Here is a 16042-nt window from a genome sequence, read left to right on the forward strand (position 1 = left end):
ATTAAGTTAACTAATGGGTTCTTGTTGTAAATTATTAAATATATATATTTAAGTGAAGTACCCTCACTCATGAAGACTTCAAGAAGTTGATAATTGGACAGCTTGTGGAATAAAGTAATTTTTAACAGCAAATAAAGCATTTTAAAAATAGCATTGTCCTTTTTTTGGCTTTTGTCTGGTGCCGCATCCACAAGTGACAGTAGTCAAATGTGATATAGCAGTCAGTGCAATATAAAGTTGCCCTTTCATATCTACAGTACAAAGCAACTTATATCACCTCTGTTGAAGCCGAAGTGTCTGACAAAACACTTCTCAACTTTACATATAGCCATCATATGAGCTGGACGTTCAAGCTGATATGTCAAGTTACATGGCGGCAGTCCTTTAGAGTTGAGCTGCTTAACTCATGCTCAAATCTTATGATTTTTAATCCGTGGGAAATACAAATATTTGTGTATTTTTACCCTCGTTCAGAATAGTTGTGTAATGAAACTATTAAGTGTATAGGACAGACTTCATGGCATCTGCCAAGATTATAATCTTCTTTAATTATGAAGTCCAGACCCCAGGGATAGATCAAATGTGGCTCTAAGGTGAAAACACAAAGCTATCCAAGTACTGTCCTAGTAAAACAGATAAAGCGAATAGAGGAACAGCATCTACTAAAGCTAACTGTGTTAAGCATGTGTGGCAATCATCAGGGTATTACAGTCCAACAAACAACCTGCGCATCTGCTAGAAGTTGAAAACACAAGTGATTTGGCCCCACGGGACTTGTAGCCTCGTAAAGCCTCGAGGGCAAGAAAGAAAATCCACTTGCGCATAATTGGGATTAAATATTTATTCTTCTTGCATGAGTATTAAGTCCTATGAGGCATAGTGAATGATGAATTGATAGCCAGATGTTGGCACACAACATCCATCCATGATTCCTCCCTTGATAATTGTAACCCCAGCTCAAACTTCCCATAACAGTGACGGCAAATTCATGGGAGGAATATAGTTGACATGGCACAAAAAGACAGCAATGCTGTGCGGTCCAAATCTACAGCCCTGCATTTTATCATCAGGAGGCATAGCATAAATATATGGATTGACAAACATGAGTTTAATTACATATTGCCTTAATGTGTTACATAATGAGCTGGATCATTAAAAAGACAAAATGCCACACGTTTCACAGAATACGTCGCAGTACCACATCGAAATTGTGTTATATGCACATTAACTTACTAACACGCATTATAGTCTATTAACCCAAGAACGGTCATATTGATGAGAACGAATACAGCCTACAGTGATGCTGTTACCTGAGAAAATGAAAGATCATTTGCCATTATATGCTACATCTTGTGGACAATGTGCAAAGTGGTTTGCATTTGGACAGCATGTACAGATTGCCTAATGTCACCAAATATGTGCTGCTCTTTACGAGTGTGTGCTGACAGACATCCTCGCTCGAGAGCTGATCGTGGAGAAAAACGTGAGTTTGAGAGGATCCCGCTCGTGTTCTTGTGAACGCCAGTGCATGTGAAATGATCGCATCTGCAAGCAGTCCTACTAAAGCTCAAGTTTGTGTGCAGACGTGCTTAAAAATGGTAGGAACATCTGAGGGTTTAAAAAACAGACATTGAGACTACAGTTCAGTGACCAAAAGGAGTGACCCATAATTCTCTGTTACAAAAAATAAACTACGCTCAGGCACTGTGAAACACTCTCCACCAGTGGACTCATCTTCTCTCGCCCGTCTTCCCTCACACGGCCGTGTGTTGGGTGATGTCGCTTCGGGGAGACATGGACATCTGGCGGGTGAACTGGCTGAAGCTTGCAGCTCGGGGTCGGGTACAAGGAGCCGGGGACGAAGTGGGAGGGAGAGGTCCAGGTTGGGTTTGCTGAAGTGGCAGCGAGGTCTGATCCGACACCTTCTGTTCCTCCTGGTGTTCTTGTGTCAGATCTCTGGAGAACAAGCTCTGGATCAACTGCAACTTCTCCTTTTCTTCATTCAGGAAGACATCCACCAGAAGAGTCTTCTCCTTTTTCAGCTGCTCGCTGATGTTTTTGGGCACATCGGGGATCACCCAGGCCACCAGCATGCTCATGGTTATCACCAGGTTCTGGAGAAGTGGGAGACACACACGCACATTTATATTTACACACATATATCAATGGGTGGGACGCAGGAAATCATACTCTTCAGAGGCTGTGATGAAAACATATCTTTCCATTCAATAGATGGAGGATCTTTTACACACCAGGTAGCATTTCAGGTATTGGACCTCTGCCAGGGACATCTATACATACACTTCCTAATAATGAGGCTCACATAGAAGAACCAATGTGCTGCTTAATATTTTAGTGAAAACTATAATGTATTTATTAATCATGAGTGATCAGTTTAATGCGTACAAACTTTTTTCTGACTTTTGAACAGTAGTGTATCTCTTTTAAAGAGGAAAATACTGAATTTAAGACATTATTCATTGAAAAGCACACTTTTCTTGTGCTTTTAAGAGCTTCACATCTATGATTACCATACAATGTTGTTTATTTTAGAACAACACTTGGAATGAGTGAACACTTCTTTTTTGAGTGAACTATAACTTTAACTGTTTGGTATAGTGTTTAATTACATTTCAATAGAATTAGCTTCCACCCACAGCTGCTGACAGCAGGACATTTCTACTGAGTTACAGCAATTATTCTGACCAGCTTTTAGACTATTAATCCAAATGTGCAAAAACTGCATCATTTATATGTGGTTGAAGCTCTCGTGTTGCTGAGGTAGCTACTGTGTGGCTTTTTCATTTGCTTGGCTTTGACTGAAAAAGGACAAACATTTACGTTCCTCCATTCATAGTCACTTTATTGTGTTCATTAAGAGTAAAACTTTTATTTTAGGCTTTTAGATTGGAGATAATGGTTTAAAAAAAGAAGCTTGTACCTGGAACAATATGACAAAACCTAACCGAGCCGCTAGAACCGACCAGTACTGTTTGGAGAAATGGTAAGGCTCAGTCGACCATGGTGGTTCTCTGTAGTCTTTGTACCTAAAATTAACAAAAAGAATAGACATCCCAAGTCATTTAAGGCTAATTCATCTCCAGCAAGGATCTATTTACTGGTTGGCAATAAAAATGAGCAGAAAATTTAAAACACATGCTTCTAGCCAGGCTACAAAGGGCAAAACAACACAACAGCATTATTAATAATGACAAGGACATTTTTAGTGCAAAAGAAGGAACGGCATATTTGTTGTTTTAGTTTACAACTACTTTGTATAAGTAGATTTTTTTTTTGTGTTCAGAATGCACTGAAACTGTTACTTTTTGATTACCAAAAAGTTTCAAATGAATATTATTTATACTTACAGTATTAGTGAGCCATTCTATTATTTAGGGTACATTTCATTTTCATCAAAAACATAATGCTTTCTCTACCAATGAAACATCTATTGGTTTCAGTTGATTAATTTTATCAGTGTAACTTATCTGCTAGTTGCCAAGCTATTTTAATATTACAAAAATGTTTTCCTTGGTGGTGAATCAGCTATGTTGCAGACAAACTGTGCATAAAAAGGGAACATAGTTAACAATTTTTACCATTTTATCTCAGATTATCAGTGGCAGGCCTTGCATGGCCAAGAAATGTTAAAAATAAAAATATAAATACAGCAAACCATAACAATGTACCCAACAAACAATTAAAATACTCACTGACAATATTGGAGATCATGCTGGTCACATATCTTTGTGATATATATATATATATATATATATATATATATATATATATATATATATATATATATATATATATTTATTTATTGCATTATTTTCAGGCGTCAGTGGCTAGTAACAGTTGAAATAAGTATATTTTTCTAAGGTATTTAGATTATAGAAATAAATTTAATATAGATAGTCTAACATTTTCATTCAACATTTTGATCTTCTCAATTCAAGAAGCACCCAATGCAAAAACAAATTTAAGGACATAAAGGCAATTTCATGCAAATTGAAAAACAAAATATATGTGTGAGATAATAGTTTGGGTCTTAATGCATAAAATGTATTTCCGGAGAAAATTGTTAGGAACATTTTTTTAATTATCATCAATGGACATGAAATGTACCCTAAATTATAGAACGAGTCTAGTAGTTGTAGGACGAGGAGGTATTCCTGATCAGGATGATTGAAAACTGAGCATATTTTGATTATATCTTCAGGCCTAATTCATTAGAGCAGGCTGTTCCCAAAAGTTTTGATTTCCTCTATTGAATTATAAAAAGTAAACTCGGAGTCTTTAATAACCCACTAAGGAGGTAGATTTCATGGCCATATACAGTAGTCTACGTGGAATGTGTTAGGCTGGTTTTGATTTCCTCAGACAGTCAGATATCTTCATCTGAAGACATGGTCCCTCGGGTGAAGTCCTTGTTTGGTTATACAAGTCCAGAAAGGGCAAATATGGTGCAGTAAAAACATGGGCTTGATGTGTTCCTCGACCTTATTTTAGAATGCTGACAAGCTTGCCCTCTTGCTCCCTCTTCATCTATCTGTTCTCTTAACAAACAGACTGAGGGTCAAAGTAACCCAGACATCAGATTGCCACTTCTCTTTGGTCCGAGTAGCAACAAACGAGCGTAATCTCATTCTCAACTGCTTGGAGCAGTTAAAGCAGACAGGTTCTGATAAAAGCACTTTTCTTGACATGCTTCTGATCTGTGTTGTGAAGGCCGCCCGAGATAAATCAAAGCATTGGTGAGACCTCACACTTCAGGGTGATGGAGTCCCATCTAGAGCTTTCTCTCTCTCTCTCTCTCTTTCCTCCACTTCAGTGTGAGGCTTAAACGCTGTTTGCTATCCCGATCTGAAAATAATTCTTTCCAGAGAACTGATGAACACAATTACTATCACTATCAACACAAACAAACAGCACTGCTTTATTAGAAAACATTGTTTCACATTAAGATGGTTTATAAAACTACTGCATGTTCTTCCACATTTTCTTGCTCTGATTTGGAAGTTCTGTGGAACTGTTTACGATTTAATAAAATGCATGAAGCTAAAGGTAAAAAGGTGTGAGTTTATCTGAACAACAGTCAGATTCTGCAGTAGTCTATTCACTACCAGGCCCATAACGCATCTGTGAGAGTGCAATAGATTTCCAAAGAACTAAATATGTGCGTCTGTTAAATATTTGGGTTAATTTGAGCTCTCAGCTAAATATGAAACCATGTGGTACAGTTCTTTGTAATTTACCACTGAATTAAGGATGCTGAACTGGATAAGCTGGTTGATTGTTTATGACAGTATTTGTACAGTAAGTACTATACCAATTCCTTTGCTGTCCTATCTGAGTTTTTTTTTTTAAATATGATGAAGAATACCTGCAATCTCCCCAGCCACCATCGGTGCTCATGGTGACCTGATTTAAATTTCTGTCTCGAGGTCCTATGCTGATCCTGCCTACCCCCCAACCCCCCACCCCGCCCCGTTTGGACTAAATGTCCATGGTTGCATGTTTTATCAAAGCAATAGGCAGCAGTGCATCCCAGTGATTTTACCACAGGAAATTAATTCTTAAATATATTGTTTGGTTTAATAATTCTTATTAATAATATAGTGCATTTTTTCCAACCTGCAGAATGCAATGTCTTTGCCGAGACTGGAGACGGAAGGCACAGTTCCAGGTTTAAAGTTGCTGACGTTAAAATAAGAGAGCGTGTGGTTGATGAAGCCATGCATGGTCCCCGTCTCGCTGTACATGTACTGGTAGACCAAGCGAGGGATGAAATCTGATGTGAAGGCTATGACAAAGGCCTAAAAATAATACAATACCAGGTAAGAGATCAAAATATGTAATTAATATGTAAAAGCAAGAAACAGAACTTTTGGTGAAACTTTCATTAACTGTAACAAAGTTCAGATCAGGGTTTTTAGTTAACTCAAACTAAAACCATAAAAATACATTTTTGTTACCTAAAAGAAAACTTTAACTGAAATAAAATTTACAAACCAGCTAGTTAGCTAGTTAACAAAGCAACCGTAACTTAATAAAATTAATAAAATCTATACAGACAAAAAATTTTACAAAAATGACTACAACTTTAACTAAAATTTAAATGAAAACTGAAAATATAAAAATGCATAGAAACCCATAAAACTCAAGATAATTCTCAGGCTGAGCGGTGATGGGTGGCATTTAATTGGATCAGAGAGGCAATTTATAGCTGTAACATTAAACAAATACTTGATTTCCAAAAGAACAACACAGCTGGAGGGAATCAAATGTCGGGCTTCTGAGTAAATGTGGCTTTCTTAATGAAAGTTCAGAACGAAGCTGAAGGATCTTTACCATAAGGCTTACTAGAATATTCCTCTCATATTGTGAGCATCAAATCTATTAAAATAAATCTGCTAGGGATTTTGAGTAGGAGAGACATTGATGAAGCGAACCGAACATCTGTACAATTCTAGAACAGAATTTGTCACATAAACTGATTTCTTCCATGAATAATGTGGATTCAAGCATGTACAGTAAGTACAAAGAATGTTGGTCATCTAAGTCTTAAGAAAATAAAACCAATGATGCACCCTGAGGTCTTTGATATGATAAACTTTCCATAAGGAGGACTAACAGTATATGACTAGCATGTGGTAAGCAGCAGCGTTATACAGTATAACAGAAACTCACATTGATGATAACTGAAAACTTTCCCAAACCACTCAAGATGTTGTACCAGATACCTGTGTGAGGAAACAATTTAAACCAGAGGTTTAATTAGTAGATCCGAGTATGATTAAGAATGCAAGTGAATTGTTGTGTAAATGTTAATGCAAGGTTTTCACCGATATCTTTGGCCCTAACGGCATTTGGCCTGCGAAGCTCCGTGACAAACTTCTTGGCGTCGAGGCGGATCTCAATGACATTGTTTAAGAGCGCGAACAGCGGAGCCAGTGGGAATGAGGCCACAAAGAGCGTCACGAAACCAAACTGAATGACTGCAGAATGACAAACAAACAAACATGGAGATTACATGTTGAGACATTTGGGTTACAAATTGAAGTTTGACTGACAGAACTGTAAGACTGCTGTTTATTACCAGACGTTTAAGGATTAAATATTGATTTTATGCAACCATTCAACAGTTTAAGGGCCTGTAATATTTCTTAATGTTTTTTAAGTCTCTTATTTTGAACGAAGCTGCATTTATTTGATCAAAAACACAGTAAAAATCATACAGTTTTTAATAGTAATTTATTCCTGTGATGCAAAGCTGAAATCAGTCTAATATGCCGATTTGATGCTTAAGAAATATTTATTATTATAATACATGTTATTTTTGTGGAAACCATGATACTTCTTTGTCATGATTCTTTGATGAATAGAAAGCAGAAAAAAAAATATGATAATTAATTTTAATGAAATTACTTTTAATGATATAATATGTTTTTCTTCCACTTTTTCTCAATTAAATGCATTTTTGCTGAATAAAAGTTACTTAATGACCCCAAACTTTTGAACCGTATTGTTACTAAAAATAAATAAATATAAATTAATTAATACAAATAGACTTGTACAGTGTATGTGCTCACAAATAGATCAAATAACTTCTTATGAAAGGTCCACAAATCATTGTAACAATGGAAAAACCACTAATTATTTGATGTGGTGATTCTCTAGGTGTCTTTCTACAGTAACTTGACATTACCAGCACGGGTATCGAACACAAAGCGGATTATTTGTCAATCAACAATACGTGGAACATAAGCCTTGTGGGAAACTGCATTTCCTTCTTTGGCTTGACTGACACATGGCTTTTTTTCTGTGCAACATGCAAACAATGGCTTCGAGAGAGATCAGGCTGGAGGGTATCCTACATAAACATCCATACGAGTGGGTCTCATTCTCTCGCTCTCACTGAGAATATCTTTCACAGTATGTAGGTGGTGATCTCCCTCCAGTGTTATTACTGAAGGTCTTGAGCTCATCTTCAGTTTCTCCCAAATCGTTTCATTGATTTGAAGAGTCTCATAGGTGTTTCTTGTATGAAGAACTTGAAAAAAATAAAAATCTGTTTTACTTGGCAATGGATTAAAGCATCCATAGATTTTCGAGAAGAGACTAAGGCACAAGTTTTATCACGCACAGGTCTCTGACAGACAGTTATGCAATTCGCCTGCACTTCAGAGACTAAACCGTCCCACATCAAACCACTCAATCAACAATCACAATAGGGAACCATAAAAATCTCTACAGCTCATATAATTACAGAATAAAACTCTTGTTGTGTTCTTGCATGAAATTTTTATAGCAAAGCAAAAAAATCTACAGTCTTTACAACAGAGCTATTTTAAACAAAACTGTTTCGAGTCTAGTTGAAATAAACTTTATTTGCTTGCAAATGTGTCAGGAAACATCAGTCGGCGACTTACGCTCTCAGTATAATTGGGTTGTATAAATGCAGGATGAATAATAGTAATTCAAGTTTGCATTGGTGTTCAGATGTTTAACTTTGCTGTTTATCCACTAGGTTTTCAGATCTTTTGCAGACGCCTTCATGTCATCTTGCATAAACACTCAGATGTGTATCACCGTAAGCCACATGTTAGTGAATGTAGGCCCTTTCCCGTTTCTAAACACAGCTGTAAACCAAATGCTTTTTCACATACTTCACGTTCATTCATAATTCTGACCCTTAAAACCATCACAAACTCTAATAACGGAGTATCTTTTGTAAAACACTGGGGCGTGTTAAATCTAGAAACCTATGCATTCCTCAGAAAAAAAATCCTGCAGTTCCCGCCGAAGGGGATGAGATAGATTAACCAGATGTTTTCTCACAAGGCTTCATCCCGAAGATGCTCTACTTTGACTTTAAAACAGAGTGAAGTGCCACTCACTCATCTCCATGTATTCAGGAGTGAGTCCGTTAAAAGGCTCCAGGTCGTAGTCCAGGTACCACTGCTGGCGGCGACCCGACTGCTCCACAATCTCCTTGGGCGCCCGCTCTTTGTCCTTGAGTGTGCGGCACAACTTCTTCAGCTTTCTAAAGCGGGAAATGAGAGGGAGAAAGAGAGCGAGACTGAATGTAAACACACAAACCATTGCTATAAACTTGACCTTGCAGCTAACATGACCAAGATTTGATAATGAGTCAAATGTCAGGTTTGTTTCTAAGAACAGCATATGAATTTTATGCACACATATTGTGTCCTTTGTTTATATTGTGGACAAATGCAGGGATGGTTTTTCATTATATATATTTATATACATATAAAACATGGTTGCACTTTATTTTACAGTACGTGTACTTCCATGTACTTATAGTGTACTTACAGTGTATTTATCTAAGAAAGTTCTGTTAATACAAGGTAACTTCATGGGTTAGGGTTAAGTTTAGGGGTAGGTTCAGGGTTAGTACCTATTTATTACATAGTTATTGTAATTACTATAATAAGTACATAGTATGTACATGGGAAACAGGACTGTAAAATAAAGTGCTACCTTAAACATTTAGATATACATATATGTTAATTATATGAAATATATACATTTATATATAATAAGTTAATATAAACTAATATACTGATTACATGAATTAATAAAATTTTTATAAATACACATTCCAGCATCATGCAGTGATTTCTGCACAGGCAAGCACCAATCATTTTCTTCAGGAAATGGTTCTTCTAACATCATCAGAAGAACATCGTTTTCTGAGCTTTAACTTAATTTAAATTCCATTGTGTAATTCAGTTCAGTGATCTGGCATGTGAATGAACTTGCAGTGGCATGAATCTTGGCCAGACGTTCCATGATTTATTGGTATTACCACACACAAGGGCATACAGGAGACAGACCGGTGCGTCGGATATACACATACACCGAAGACTCGGAAGAACTCTCTGGAAATCTCATTATTGTACACATCTGTTAGCTTTGATTTGGATTTTTCTTCAAATTGCACATACACTGTCTGTTCCAGTCGGGTTACATTGATAGAAAATAAAAAATCTTCAGCAAATCTGTTGATTAGTCAAACAACAATACAGAAATTATTAAATAATCAATCAATTCAATGCTAAAATTCACAGACAGCATGACTAAAGTTCCTACATGTGTAAGCCCCGACAATACCTCAAACACTAAGTGAAGATCACAGGACCTTCAGGTGACCATAAATAACTCCTAAAGTGATGGAGCTATTTCACGTTTAAAGACAATCCTCTCATAAACTTCTCATTAAGCAGTCTGAGATTTCAAACCACAAAGAAAATGTTGCTTACATAAGTGATATTTGAAAATTTGTAAAATAGAACTATTGGCCCTTGTTTAAAAATTCCAAAACTCAGTGTAACAGAATATGTACCACCATTAAAGCGTACCAGAAAACATGTAAATTACTGCAATGCAATCATGACCACAACCTACTTTTGGTCTAATTTAACCTGAGGTTTTTTTCCAAGTCCTCAAGACAGAAGGAATGTGCGTAGACTTCACTTCACTCTAGATTCAAGGCATCACGTTTGGAGAGTCCTCATCAGAAAATCATCAAATGAAAGCATGACAGCTCACACTGAACTGGTGTCACATCCACACAAGGAGAGGAGAAGACGGTTAAGTACTTTCGTGAAGCTTTATTAACATAGGATTTCAACAGAGCTGGTAAGTGTGGTCACAGACGGTGAATCTTCAAGCACTGATCAATAGGTGAGTTCAAGTACAAAGCTAGGCCTGACAACAAAGAGTCACTTCCCTTAATCGCTGTATCTGAATCTCCACAGAGTCACAATACGGTCCACAAGAAGCAGGCAGAAGATCCACAAAGAGCGTCCATGTAATCTTGATTCCAGCCGGTGAGTGAATGAGTGAGGTGAGTATTTAAAGGTGTGGTGATTGCTGGTGCAGGTGCAGGTAATCAGTATTCAGGTGACGGTTCACGTGAGCGGTGCATGGGAGATTGAGTGGATGGTGACTGGCAATGGTGACTGGGGCTAAGGGAACGAGCTGAGGGTGTGACACTACCCCCCGCCCCACGGGTGACTCCAGGCATCCTAGAGCGGCGACGGGGACGACCACGACCTCTGGGAGCCGGGCGGTCCGGGTGTTGTCGGTGGAAATCTTCGAGGAGAGCCGGATCCAGGATGTCATTGCGTGGTATCCACGACCTCTCCTCGGGACCGAACCCCTCCCAATCTATGAGGTATTCCAGGTGGCCGTTCCGCCGCCGGGAGTCGAGGATCTCTTGGACCTGGTAGATGTTGTCTCCGAGGATTTCGGGTTGGTCTGGAGGGGGAGGCGGTTCTGGTTCTGTGGAGGAAGGAGAAACTGGATCAGTGTGACGTTTTAGCAGTGAGACGTGAAACGTGGGTGAGATCCGGTAGTGTGGTGGTAGGTCCAGGCGGTAGGTGACGGGATTTATCTGAGAATGGATGGTGAACGGCCCTATGTAGCGGGGACTCAGCTTTTTGCAGGGCAGTCGGAGGCGGATATCCCGAGTGGAGAGCCAAACCTTGTCTCCAGGTAGATAGACGGGATTAGGCGATCTGCGTCGGTTAGCGGTCTCTGTATGTCTCCGAACTGCCCGCTGGAGATGGACGTGAGCTGAGTCCCACACCCTCTCGCTCTCCTGGAACCAGTGATCTACCGCGGGCACTTCAGAGACTTCTCCTGACCAGGGAAACAGCGGTGGTTGATAGCCTAAAACACATTGAAAAGGGGTTAAGCCTGTAGTGGTTTGGCGAAGGGAGTTTTGGGCATACTCAGCCCACGGCAGATACTGGCTCCAGGTATCCTGGTGTTGGGAGCAGTAAGTACGGAGGTACCGTGAGATCTCTTGAATCTTCCGCTCGGTCTGGCCGTTGGTCTGAGGGTGATATCCAGAAGATAAACTGACGGATGTTCCGAGGAGTTGGAAGAACGCTCGCCAGACCCTGGAGACAAACTGAGGTCCTCTGTCCGAGACAATGTCCTCTGGAGTGCCATAATTCCGGAACACGTTGGTGAAGAGGGCTTCGGCGGTCTCGAACGCTGTGGGAAGACCCTTTAATGGGATTAGTTTGCAGAATTTAGAAAAACGATCAACAACAACTAGAATGGTAGTGTACCCCCCTGAGGGGGGAAGGTCAGTGGCGAAATCCACCCCTAGATGGGTCCAGGGTCGGCGAGGAATGGGTAGTGGTTGTAATTTACCCACGGGAAGTTGACGAGGTGTGGTGGTAACGGCGCAGACCGAGCATCCGAGGATGTACCGGGTAACGTCACGAACCATGTTAGGCCACCAGTACTTCTGCTGGATGAGCGAGAGGGTTCGCCTGCTGCCAGGGTGTCCTGAGCCAGGTGACGTGTGCGTACTTTCCAGTAGGGGGAGTCGCTGGTTGGTGGGCACGTACATTAGACCCGTGGGTACCTCCGGAGGTGCAGGCTCCTCGAGGGTGGCGGCTCGAATTTCCTCGTCGATCTGCCAGAGGATAGGCGCGAGGAAAACGGAGGGTGGTAGAATTGAATCAGGCTTGTTGGTGTCTGGATCTGGTGAGTACATACGGGACAGAGCATCTGCTTTAGTGTTCTTGTGACCGGGTTGATACGTGATCTGGAAATTAAAGCGAGCAAAGAAGAGTGACCACCGAGCCTGACGAGCATTGAGTCTTTTGGCATTCTGCAGATATTGGAGATTTTTGTGGTCGGTGACAACAGTGAATGGGAACTGAGCTCCCTCTAGCCAGTGCCGCCACTCCTCAAGGGCGAGTTTAATGGCCAACAACTCACGGTCTCCGATTCCATAATTGCATTCGGCAGGAGAGAGTTTCTTAGAGAAGTACGCACACGGATGGAGTGAGCAAGGTTCACCAGACCTTTGAGACAACACGGCTCCAATGCCGTGATTGGCCGCATCAACCTCTACGACGAACGGCTTGGACGGGTCAGGATGTCGAAGAATGGGTGCCGAGGTGAAGAGGTGTTTAAGATGGCTGAAGGCCTCTCGAGCTTGGGGTGTCCAGCGCAGCCGGCGTTGACCTCCTTTTAGAAGGGATGTTAGAGGAGCCGAGTGCAGGCTGTAGTTCTTGATAAAGCGCCGATAGAAATTGGCAAAGCCAAGGAAACGTTGGAGTTCTTTCACCGTTGTGGGCTCCGCCCAGTTGGCCACAGCATCTACCTTGGCTGACTCCATCTGAACTCCCTCCGCAGAGATCACGTATCCGAGGAAGGAGACGGTAGTGCAGTGAAACTCACACTTCTCAGCTTTTAGGTAGAGGTGGTGGTCTCGGAGTCGTTGTAAGACGTGGCGGACATGGGTTTGGTGTTCTTCTATGTTCCGGGAGTAGATCAGGATATCGTCTATGTAGACAATGACGAATTGGTGGAGATAATCACGGAATATTTCGTTCATGAAACTCTGGAAGATGGATGGACTGTTAGCAAGCCCATAGGGCATAACCTGATATTCGTAGTGCCCGGCAGGGGTGATGAAGGCAGTCTTCCACTCGTCTCCCTCTCGGATACGGATCAGATTGTAGGCACTGCGGAGGTCGAGTTTGGTGAACACCTTGGCTTCCCGCAGTTCCTCCAGAGCCGCCGGAACGAGTGGTAACGGGTAGGCGAACTTGACGGTGGCGTCATTTAGCACTCGGTAGTCGATGCATGGTCGAAGTCCGCCATCCTTTTTGGGGACGAAGAAGAAACTGGATGCAGCTGGAGATGTGGACGGCCTGATGAACCCCTGATCGAGAGCCTCCTGGATGTATTCCTCCATTGCCACCTGCTCAGGACGGGAGAGTGGATATATTTTCCCATGTGGTAGCTTGGCACCTGGCAGCAGGTCGATACAACAGTCCCAGGGCCGGTGTGGTGGTAACCGGGTGGCTTGTTCCTTGCTGAACACATCGGAGTAGGAGGAGTAAAGGGCAGGTCTACCCATGGAGGTGGAGTGCAATTGAAGGTGCGGCGGCGCAGACTGTGAATTCTGGACTGGTGGATGGTGAATGTGACTCTGGCATCTCGGGTCCCATGCCTGGATCTCCCCTGTGCTCCAGTTGATTTGTGGGTTATGTTGGGCCAGCCACGGCCTACCCAGGACGACGTCAACAGTAGCGCGAGGAAGTACGAGGAGGGCCAGTTGTTCCCGATGTCCGTGGGGCAGAACGAGCTCCAGCTCGTGTGTCCTTTTAGTTATTTTGCCACCGCCCAATGGTGATCCTTGGATGGTAGTGATACGGTAAGTGGTCTCGTTCTGGACGATGGGTATACGGTGCTTGGTTACGAAGTGAGATGAGACGAAGTTGCTTGCGGCTCCGGAATCCACCAGGACATGGATGGAAAGATTGCGTGAGTTAATTGTGATCTGGGCTCTGATATGAGGTATGTGAGATACAGATGGGGTAATGGAAACTGTACTCACCATTGGGCGAGGCGGACGGACCGGGCAGGCGTGGATCAGGTGAGTGGCCTCGCCACAGTATAAACATAGCCGCTGCTGAATGCGGCGTCTCCGTTCAGAGGCATCTAGGCGGTAGGAGTCGGTGTTCATGGGTTCCTCCTGGTCTCGTTGGGGCGAGGGCGTTCTGGCTGATGGAGAGATGGTATATGAGGCCGGGGAGGCACAGGCCGAGAGGTGTTGAGCAACATTTATAGTTTTTCTGATGAACGTCTCGAGATTGACATTATCGTCGTAAATGACCATTTGCTTTCTGATCTGGGGCTTTAAACCTTTACGGTATGCAGCTAGCAGGGCAGTTTGGTTCCAACCACTGGTGGCGGCTAATGTCCGGAAACGGAGAGTGTAGTCATGTATTTCCGTGGCTCCCTGGCGGAGATTTAAGAGTTCATCATGGGTTGAAAGAGGAGTTAGAGCCACCCCGAACACTTCCTGGAGGTGGGTGACGAAGGCGTCGAATGAGGATAGAACCGGACTCTGGGAGTTCCAAAGGGCCTCTGCCCATTGTAGCGCTCGTCCGGTGAGGAGAGAGATCATAAAGGCGACTTTGGTGGCCTCATTGGGGAATTTACTGGTATTTGCGTTGATGAACAGTGAGCACTGCAGAATAAACCCACTGCAGCCACTCGGTTCACCCGCATAGCACGCGGGACGTGCAAGGGGCGTGCTGTTGGTGGTGGTAGCACTAGTTTCGGTGGGTGGTGAAACTGACTGTAATACTTGGCGGAGAGCAGTCACCATTTCGGTGAACGGGTCCGAAGCCGCTCCCTGAGCAGCAGCGTTAACATCCATGGGAGATATGAAGTTCTGTTTTCGGGGCTGGAATCCTGTCACATCCACACAAGGAGAGGAGAAGACGGTTAAGTACTTTCGTGAAGCTTTATTAACATAGGATTTCAACAGAGCTGGTAAGTGTGGTCACAGACGGTGAATCTTCAAGCACTGATCAATAGGTGAGTTCAAGTACAAAGCTAGGCCTGACAACAAAGAGTCACTTCCCTTAATCGCTGTATCTGAATCTCCACAGAGTCACAATACGGTCCACAAGAAGCAGGCAGAAGATCCACAAAGAGCGTCCATGTAATCTTGATTCCAGCCGGTGAGTGAATGAGTGAGGTGAGTATTTAAAGGTGTGGTGATTGCTGGTGCAGGTGCAGGTAATCAGTATTCAGGTGACGGTTCACGTGAGCGGTGCATGGGAGATTGAGTGGATGGTGACTGGCAATGGTGACTGGGGCTAAGGGAACGAGCTGAGGGTGTGACAACTGGTCAATATAGTGGACAAATTGGTCCATGTGGTCCATCCGACTATTAACGGTGCCAATAAAAACCCCTAAACGCATCTGCTACATTATTTAGTCTCCAAAACTACAGCCTTTTCCAGCACATTACTTTTTAATGCACGCCTTTGTATCATAAGTGCTCTCCTCCATCCGTGATAAAGCTCTCGTTTACCAGCTGTTGAAGTGCATTTGCATTTGAGAACGTGCATAGTCACACGCAAACCCCTACTGGTAACCCCTACAACAACTGTTAAACTACAATTAAAAGTCATTTATTCAACCTTGAGTTTCTTTCTTTAGATAAGAAGATACATTAAAGAAA

At 42.0% G+C, this 16042-nt stretch overlaps 1 protein-coding gene across 1 annotated transcript in view; it reads right to left on the reverse strand.

Annotated features, from left to right (window-relative positions):
• Positions 1 to 661: 661 nt before the first annotated feature.
• LOC113067708 (anoctamin-2-like) overlaps positions 662 to 16042 on the reverse strand; it is a 38037-nt gene continuing 22656 nt past the window's right edge. The window contains exons 21-26 of the mRNA XM_026240125.1: positions 8904 to 9049; positions 6849 to 7001; positions 6694 to 6746; positions 5638 to 5819; positions 2942 to 3047; positions 662 to 2114 (exon numbers count right to left, since the gene is read on the reverse strand). Coding sequence (XP_026095910.1) covers positions 1755 to 2114; positions 2942 to 3047; positions 5638 to 5819; positions 6694 to 6746; positions 6849 to 7001; positions 8904 to 9049 — 1000 coding nt within the window. The 3' untranslated portion in view covers positions 662 to 1754. The remainder of the gene's footprint in view (positions 2115 to 2941; positions 3048 to 5637; positions 5820 to 6693; positions 6747 to 6848; positions 7002 to 8903; positions 9050 to 16042) is intronic.

This window comes from Carassius auratus, chromosome 4, assembly GCF_003368295.1.
Source record: "Carassius auratus strain Wakin chromosome 4, ASM336829v1, whole genome shotgun sequence".
Classification (NCBI taxonomy): Eukaryota; Metazoa; Chordata; class Actinopteri; order Cypriniformes; family Cyprinidae; genus Carassius; species Carassius auratus.